At 52.5% G+C, this 9,193-nt stretch overlaps 1 protein-coding gene across 1 annotated transcript in view; it reads left to right on the forward strand.

Annotated features, from left to right (window-relative positions):
• The first annotated feature begins 7,798 nt into the window (after positions 1-7,798).
• Positions 7,799-9,193, forward strand: part of flad1 (flavin adenine dinucleotide synthetase 1) — a 38,139-nt gene continuing 36,744 nt past the window's right edge. The window contains exon 1 of the mRNA XM_078431914.1: positions 7,799-8,077. Within this exon, the coding sequence (XP_078288040.1) occupies positions 7,799-8,077 (279 nt within the window). The remainder of the gene's footprint in view (positions 8,078-9,193) is intronic.

Raw genomic sequence — 9,193 nt, forward strand, 5'->3', positions numbered from 1 at the left:
AGTTCTATCTAGCTCTGTCTTGAATGCATTCAGAGAATTGGCCTCCACTGCCTTCTGAGGCAGAGAATTCCACAGATTCACAACTCTCTGATTGAAAAAGTTTTTCCTCATCTCAGTTCTAAATGGCCGACCCCTTATTCTTAAACTGTGGCCCCTGGTTCTGGACTCCCCCAACATTGGGAACATGTTTCCTGCCTCTAACGTGTCCAACCCCCTAATAATCTTATACGTTTCGATAAGATCTCCTCTCATCCTTCTAAATTCCAGTGTATACAAGCCTAGTCATATCATATATCATATATATACAGACGGAAACAGGCCTTTTCGGCCCTCCAAGTCCGTGCCGCCCAGTGATCCCCGTACATTAACACTATCCTACACCCACTAGGGACAATTTTTTACATTTTACCCAGCCAATTAACCTACATACCTGTACGTCTTTGGAGTGTGGGAGGAAACCGAAGATCTCGGAGTAAACCCACGCAGGTCACGGGGAGAACGTACAAACTCCTTACAGTGCAGCACCCGTAGTCAGGATCGAACCTGAGTCTCCGGCGCTGCATTCGCTGTAAAGCAGCAACTCTACCGCTGCGCTACCGTGCCGCTCCAGTCTTTCAACATACGACAGTCCCGCCATTCCGGGAATTAACCGGGTGAACCTACGCTGCACGCCCTCAATAGCAAGAATATCCTTCCTCAAATTTGGAGACCAAAACTGCACACAGTACTCCAGGTGCGGTCTCACTAGGGCCCTGTACAACTGCAGAAGGACCTCTTTGCTCCTATACTCAACTCCTCTTGTTGTGAAGGCCAACATGCCATTGGCTTTCTTCACTGCCTGCTGTACCTGCATGCTTCCTTTCAGTGACTGATGCACTAGGACACCCAGATCTCGTTGTACGTCCCCTTGCACGTCATGATCGGCCATGATCTCAATGGATGGCGGTGCTGGCTCGAAGGGCCGAATGGTCTCCTCCTGCACCTATTTTCTATGTTTCTACGTTTGGAGACCAAAACTGCACACAGTACTCCAGGTGCGGTCTCACTAGTATAACAAGCAGACTTCTACGGGGGACTGTAAATGAGATGCCCTCTTCAAGCGAGAGAGAGAGAGAGAGATCAAACTCAAACGTTAAAGCCAAGTAACTCCCTCTCCCTTCAGGATATCCTTCATCTGTGGAATTCTCTGCCTCAGAGGGCAGTGGAGGCCAATTCTCTGGATGCATTCAAGAGAGAGCTGGATAGAGCTCTTAAGGATAGTGGAGTCAGGGGGTATGGGGAGAAGGCAGGAACGGGGTACTGATTGAGAATGATCAGCCATGATCACATTGAATGGCGGTGCGTACAGGCTCGAAGGTCCGAATGGCCTCCTCCTGCACCTGTTGTCTATTGTCTATAATGGGATTGGATTTGATAAACGTGTCGGATGGAACTGCAGATGCTGGTTTAAGCCGAAGATACGGACGCAAAAAACCTGGAGTAACTCAGCGGGTCGGGCAGCATCTCTGGAGAGAAGGAACGGGCGGCGTTTCGGGTCGAGACCGTTCTCTTCAGACCGGAGATTGGCAGATTCTTGATTGGGGTCCCGACCCGAAACGTCCCCCATTCCTTCTCTCCAGAGATGCTGCCTGTCCCGGCTGAGTTATTCCAGCTTTTTGTGTCTATCTTTGGACTTGATAAAACCAGACTCATCTTCACATGTAGAAGTTCCTAGGTGATAGCAGTTCCCAGGTGGCCCATTTCCTCGTTCCATAGACCCACCACCCTCAGTGTGAAAAACAACATGGAGGGGCGATGGGTTAATTGTCCCCTACCACCCCCCCCCCCCCCCCCCCACCCCTGTGTGCCACAGAGTCATACAGGAGGGAAACAGGCCCTTCAGCCAACATGTCCCTTCTACACTAGTCCCACCTGCCCACACCGACCAACATGCCCCATCTACACTAGTCCCACCTGCCCACACCGGCCAACATGTCCCATCTACACTGGTCCCACCTGCCCACACCGGCCAACATGTCCCATCTACACTAGTCCCACCTGCCCACACCGGCCAACATGCCCCATCTACACTAGTCCCACCTGCCCACACCGGCCAACATGCCCCATCTACACTAGTCCCACCTGCCCACACCGGCCAACATGCCCCATCTACACTAGTCCCACCTGCCCACACCGGCCAACATGCCCCATCTACACTAGTCCCACCTGCCCACACCGACCAACATGTCCCATCTACACTAGTCCCACCTGCCCACACCGGCCAACATGCCCCATCTACACTAGTCCCACCTGCCCACACCGGCCAACATGCCCCATCTACACTAGTCCCACCTGCCCACACCGGCCAACATGCCCCATCTACACTAGTCCCACCTGCCCGCGTTTGGCCCACATCCCTCCAAACCCGTCCTATCCATGTACCTGTCTAACTGTTTCTTAAACGTTGGGATAGTCCCAGCCTCAACTACCTCCTCCGGCAGCTCGTTCCATACACCCACCACCCTCTGTGTGGAAATGTTCCCCCTCAGATTCCAATTAAATCTTTCCCCCTTCACCTTAAACCTGTGTCCTCTGGTCCTCGATTCCCCTACTCTGGGCAAGAGACTCTGTGCGTCTACCCGATCTATTCCTCTCGTGATTTTGTACACCTCTATAAGATCGCCCCTCATCCTCCTGCGCTCCAGGGAACAGAGTCCCAGCCTGCTCAACCTCTCCCTGTAGCTCAGCCCCCTCGAGTCCTGGCAACATCCTCGTGAATCTTCTCTGCACCCTTTCCAGCTCGACGACATCCTTCCTGTAGCAGGGTGTCTGAAACTGAACACAATCCTCTAACTAAATACAGCCTCACCAATGTCTTGTACAACTATAATGTAAATCCTGACTTCTTATACTCAAGGTAAGGATCCCAAACCGGATCCCCAGTGACAGGTCCCAACCAGAAACATTTACCCATCCTCGTTCTCCAGAGATGCTGCCTGACCCGCTGAGTTACTCCAGCACTTTGTACCTGTCCACGTTCTCCACAGAGATGCTGCCCGACCCGCTGAGTTACTCCAGCACTTTGTGGCCATTTGTGTAAATCAGCTTCCGCATTTCCTTGTTTCAAAACTCAGTACCCTGACTGATGAAGGCCAATGTACCATAAGCCTTCTTAGCCAACCCGTGACAACACTTTTAAGGAACTGTGCCCTGCATTCAGATTACTCTGCTCTACAACACTCTCTATCGACCCATGGTGGCACTTACAGGGAACTGTGTACCTGCGCTCCTAGATCCCTCTCTGCTCTACAACACTCCCTGTGTACCTGGGAACTGTGTACCTGCGCTCCTAGATCCCTCTCTGCTCTACAACACTCCCTGTCTACCTGGGAACTGTGTACCTGCGCTCCTAGATCCCTCTCTGCTCTACAACACTCCCTGTCTACCTGGGAACTGTGTACCTGCGCTCCTAGATCCCTCTCTGCTCTACAACACTCCCTGTCTACTTGGGAACTGTGTACCTGCGCTCCTAGATCCCTCTCTGCTCTACAACACTCCCTGTCTCTACCTGTGACACCACTTTCAAGGAAAGGTGTACCTACACTCCTAGATCCCTCTGCTCTACAACTCAATTTTCAACCACAACACTGCTGGGGGGAGGGCACCCCATTAAGGGTTTGGCACATACACCCCAATATTGGGGAGCCAACCCCATTAGTGGGGGGGGGAAGAACCCCATGAGTGGGAGATGGGGGGGGTGAACCCCATCCAGGGGGGGCGTGAACCCCATTAGAAACAAAGAAAATAGGTGCAGGAGTAGGCCATTCGGCCCTTCGAGCCTGTACGCACCACCATTCAATATGATCATGGCTGATCATCCAACTCAGTATCCCGTACCTGCCTTCTCTCCATACCCCCTGATCCCTTTAACCACAAGGGCCACATCTAACTCCCTCTTAAATATAGCCAATGAACTGGCCTCAACTACCTTCTGTGGCAGAGAATTCCACAGATTCACCACTCTCTGTGTGAAGAAAAACTCGGTCCTAAAAGACTTCCCCCTTATCCTTAAACTGTGACCCCTTGTCCTGGACTTCCCCAACATCGGGAACAATCTTCCCGCATCCAGCCTGTCCAACCCCTTAAGAATTTTATATGTTTCTATAAGATCCCCCCTCAATCTTCTAAATCCCAGCGAGTACAAGCCGAGTCTATCCAGTCTTTCTTCACATGAAAGTCCTGCCATCCCAGGGATCAATCTGGTGAACCTTCTCTGTACTCCCTCTACGGCAAGAATGTCTTTCCTCAGATTAGGAGACCAAAACTGTACGCAATACTCCAGGTGTGGTCTCACCAATGCCCTGTACAACTGCAGCAGAACCTCCCTGCTCCGATACTCAAATCCCCTCGCTATGAATGCCAACATACCATTGGCTTTCTTCACTGCCTGCTGCACCTGCACGCCTACTTTCAATGACTGGTGTACCACGACACCCAGGTCACGTTGCATCTCCCCGTCTCCTAATCGGCCACCATTCAGGTAATAGTCTGCTTTCCTGTTCTTGCCACCAAAGTGGATAACCTCACATTTATCCACATTATACTGCATCTGCCATGCATCCGCCCACTCACCTAACCTATCCAAGTCACACTGCAGCCTCCTAGCATCCTCCTCACAGCTAACACTGCCCCCCAGCTTCGTGTCATCCGCAAACTTGGAGATGTTGCATTCAATTCCCTCGTCCAAATCATTAATATATATTGTAAATAGCTGGGGTCCCAGCACTGAGCCTTGCGGGACCCCACTAGTCACTGCCTGCCATTCCGAAAAGGACCCGTTTATTCCTACTCTTTGCTTCCTGTCCGCCAGCCAGTTCTCTATCCACATCAATACTGAACCCACAATACCGCGTGCTTTAAGTTTGCACACTAATCTCTTATGTGGGACCTTGTCGAAAGCCTTCTGGAAGTCCAGATATAACACATCCACTGGTTCTCCATTATCCACTCGACTAGTTACATCCTCGAAAAATTCTATAAGATTCGTCAGACATGATTTGCCTTTCATAAATCCATGCTGACTTTGTCCGATGATTTCACCACTTTCCAAATGTGTTGCTATTCCATCTTTAATAACTCTAGCATTTTCCCCACTACCGATGTTAGGCTAACTGGTCTATAATTCCCCGTTTTCTCTCTCCCTCCCTTTTTGAAGTGGGGTTACATTAGCTACCCTCCAATCCTCAGGAACTACTCCAGAATCTAAAGAGTTTTGAAAAATTATCACTAATGCATCCACTATTTCTGGGGCTACTTCCTTAAGCACTCTGGGATGCAGCCTATTTGGCCCTGGGGATTTATCGGCCTTTAATCCATTCAATTTACCTAACACCACTTCCCGACTAACCTGGATTTCACTCAGTTCCTCCATCTCATTTGACCCCCCGGTCCCCTGCTATTTCCGGCAGATTATTTATGTCTTCCTTAGTGAAGACAGAACCAAAGTAGTAATTCAATTGGTCTGCCATGTCCTTGTTCCCCATGATCAATTCACCTGTTTCCGACTGCAAGGGACCTACATTTGTTTTAACTAATCTTTTTCTCTTCACATATCTATAAAGGCTTTTGCAGTCAGTTTTTATGTTCCCTGCCAGTTTTCTTTCATAATCTATTTTCCCTTTCCTAATTAAGCCCTTTGTCCTCCTCTGCTGGACTCTGGATTTCTCCCAGTCCTCTGGTAGGCTGCTTTTTCTTGCTAATCTGTACGCTTCATCTTTTGTTTTGATACTATCCCTAATTTCCCTTGTTAGCCACGGATGCACTACCTTCCCTGATTTATTCTCTTGCCAAACTGGGATGAACAATTGTTGTAGTTCATCCATGCGACCTTTAAATGCCTTCCATTGCATGTCCACCGTCAACCCTTTAAGAATCAATTGCCAGTCTATCTTGGCCAATTCACGTCTCATGCCCTCAAAGTTATCTTTCTTTAAGTTCAGAACCGTTGTTTCCGAATTAACTATGTCACTCTCCATGAAGAAGTGGATACATGAGCTCTCCATGAAGAACTCAACCATATTATGGTCACTCTTGCCCAAGGGGCCACCCACATCAAGACTGCATTTGTTTTAACTAATCTTTTTCTCTTCACATATCTATAAAAGAATGTTGGCTTTCGTAACAAGAGGAGTTGAGTATAGGAGCAAAGAGGTCCTTCTACAGTTGTACAGGGCCCTGGTGAGACCGCACCTGGAGTACTGTGTGCAGTTTTGGTCTCCAAATTTGAGGAAGGATATTCTTGCTATGGAGGGCGTGCAGCGTAGGTTCACCAGGTTAATTCCCGGAATGGCGGGACTGTCGTATGTTGAAAGGCTGGAGTGATTGGGCTTGTATACACTGGAATTTAGAAGGATGAGGGGGGATCTTATTGAAACATATAAGATAATTAGGGGATTGGACACATTAGAGGCAGGAAACATGTTCCCAATGTTGGGGGAGTCCAGAACAAGGGGCCACAGTTTACGAATAAGGGGTCGGCCATTTAGAACGGAGATGAGGAAGAACTTTTTCAGTCAGAGAGTGGTGAAGGTGTGGAATTCTCTGCCTCAGAAGGCAGTGGAGGCCAGTTCGTTGGATGCTTTCAAGAGAGAGCTGGATAGAGCTCTTAAGGATAGCGGAGTGAGGGGGTATGGGGAGAAGGCAGGAACGGGGTACTGATTGAGAATGATCAGCCATGATCACATTGAATGGCGGTGCGTACAGGCTCGAAGGGCTGAATGGCCTCCTCCTGCACCTATTGTCTATTGCTAACTAACCCTTCCTCATTACTCAATACCCAGTCTAGAATAGCCTTCTCTCTCGTAGGGAGTGAGATGGGGGGGTGAACCCCATTAGGGGGGAGATGGGGGTGTGAACGCGCATGAGGGTATGGGCGGGGGCGCGCACCCCGATGTTGGGAGAGTGTGTGTGGGGGGGGGTGCGCGCGCCCCCGGGGGTGAGGGCCGAGCGGCCGCATTAACTCTCTCTCTCTCTCTCTCTCTCTCCCACAGCCCCGGCGATGCCCAAGCCCGCGGCGCGGTGGCTGCGGAGGCGGCGGCTGCGGCTGAACCCGGTGGGCTGGAAGGAGAAGCTGCGGGACTTCGTGCGGCGGTGTTGGGGCCCCGGTCCCGGGGGTCCCGGCCGCCGTCCGCTCCGCCGCTGCTTCGAACGCCTCTGCCCCGCCTGCTGCCGCGAGCTGCTTCCGCCGGAACTCCACACGCTAACGCGGCATCCGCCGGACGCGGGCCCCGCGCAGGCGCAGCAGCGGCAGCCGTTGCTGGGCGATGGCGATGACCCGCTGAGGGAGTGCGTGCGCAGCGCGGGCGGCTTCGCCTTCGGCCTGTTCTTCACCTCGCTCTTCGCCCTGTTCGTGCTCTTCGTGCAGGAGTACAACCTGTGGTACTGCCTGGTGGCCACCACGTCAGTGGGCGTGCTGCTGGGGCTGGGCATGGGGCTGTCCGCCCGCATACGCCTCAACGTCTTCCTCATGTTCCCGCACATCTTCTCCAGTGAGCGGCCAAGCGCGCCCGCGTCACCGCGTCGCCCGCCCGCCCGCACACGTCATCGCGTCATCACGCCGTGCTGAAACACGCCCACACCTTGACACACTACTGAACCATGTCCATATCACGACATCACCGCTAAACCACGCCCACTTCTCGACATCACAGCTGAACCACGCCCACATCATGACATTATCACTGAGCCACACCCCATATCATGACATCATCGCTGGACCACGCCCACATCATGACATCATCACTGAGTCAACACCCATATCATGACATCACCGCTGGACCACGCCCACATCTTGATGTCACCACTGAACCACGCCCTCAACATGACATCACCACTGAGCCACGCCCACATCATGACATCACCACGGAACCATGCCCACATCAAGACATCACTGCCGAACCACACCCACGTCGTGACATCACCGCCGAACCATGCCCACATCATGACATCACCACTGAACCACGCCCCACATCATGACATCACCGCCGAACCACACCCACATCATGACATCACCGCCGATGGGGGGGTTGAGGAGGATGGAGTGGGTGGGAGGGGGAGGGGGGAGTGGAGGAGGGGGGAGGGGGGAAGGGCGTGGGAGGGAGGGGGGGAAGGGGAGGGGCAGGGGAGGGGGGGGAGGAGAGGGTGCTGCACCAATGCAGGAGAGGGTTGGGCCCAACGGGTCCACTTGGCCGAGTGAAACATTGAATTAAAATGACGATTCGAAAGGATTGGGGGTGTGCAAAGATTGGGGGTGGGGGGGGCAGGAGTCAGTCTCAGTCGACCCCATGACAGGGCCGCTGGCTTGAGTCTCCTGAGGGGGGGGGCAGGAGTGGACGGCAGGCGGCGCCCGGAGAGAACCGCCCCGGTCTCGACCGCCCCCCCAAAGCCATGGGATCAGCCTACCGAGCGTGTGAGGCCTGGTTTGGCGGATTTTGTTTTTTAGATTTAGAGATACAGTGCAGAAACAGGCCCTTCGGCCCGCCGGGTCCGTGCCGCCCAGCGATCCCCGCACATTAACACTATCCCGCACCCACTAGGGACAATTTTTTACATTTGCCCAGCCAATTAACCTACAAACCTGTACGTCTTTGGAGTGTGGGAGGAGACCGGAGATCTCGGAGAAAACCCACGCGGGAGAGCGTGCAAACTCCGCGCGGTACAGCGCCCGCAGTCGGGATTGAACCTGAGTCTCCGGCGCCGCGTTCGCTGTAAGGCGGCAACTCTACCGCCGCGCCACCGTGCCCGCGTCGCGCGGAGGAAACCACCGGAGTACATCAATGTGATCATGGCTGATCATTCTCAATCAGTACCCCCGTTCCTGCCTTCTCCCCGTACCCCCTGACTCCGCTATCCTTAAGAGCTCTATCCAGCTCTCTCTTGAAAGCATTCAGAGAATCGGCCTCCACTGCCTTCTGAGGCAGAGAATTCCACAGATTCACAACTGAAAACGTTTTTCCTCATCTCAGTTCTAAATGGCCGACCCCTTATTCTTAAACTGTGTGGCCCCTGGTTCTGGACTCCCCCAACATTGGGAACATGTTTCCTGCCTCTAACGTGTCCAACCCCTTAGTAATCTTATGTTTCGATAAGATCCCCTCTCATCCTTCTAAATTCCAGTGTATACAAGCCTAGTCGCTCCAGTCTTTCAACATACGAC

This window comes from Rhinoraja longicauda, chromosome 44, assembly GCF_053455715.1.
Source record: "Rhinoraja longicauda isolate Sanriku21f chromosome 44, sRhiLon1.1, whole genome shotgun sequence".
Lineage (NCBI taxonomy): Eukaryota > Metazoa > Chordata > Chondrichthyes > Rajiformes > Arhynchobatidae > Rhinoraja > Rhinoraja longicauda.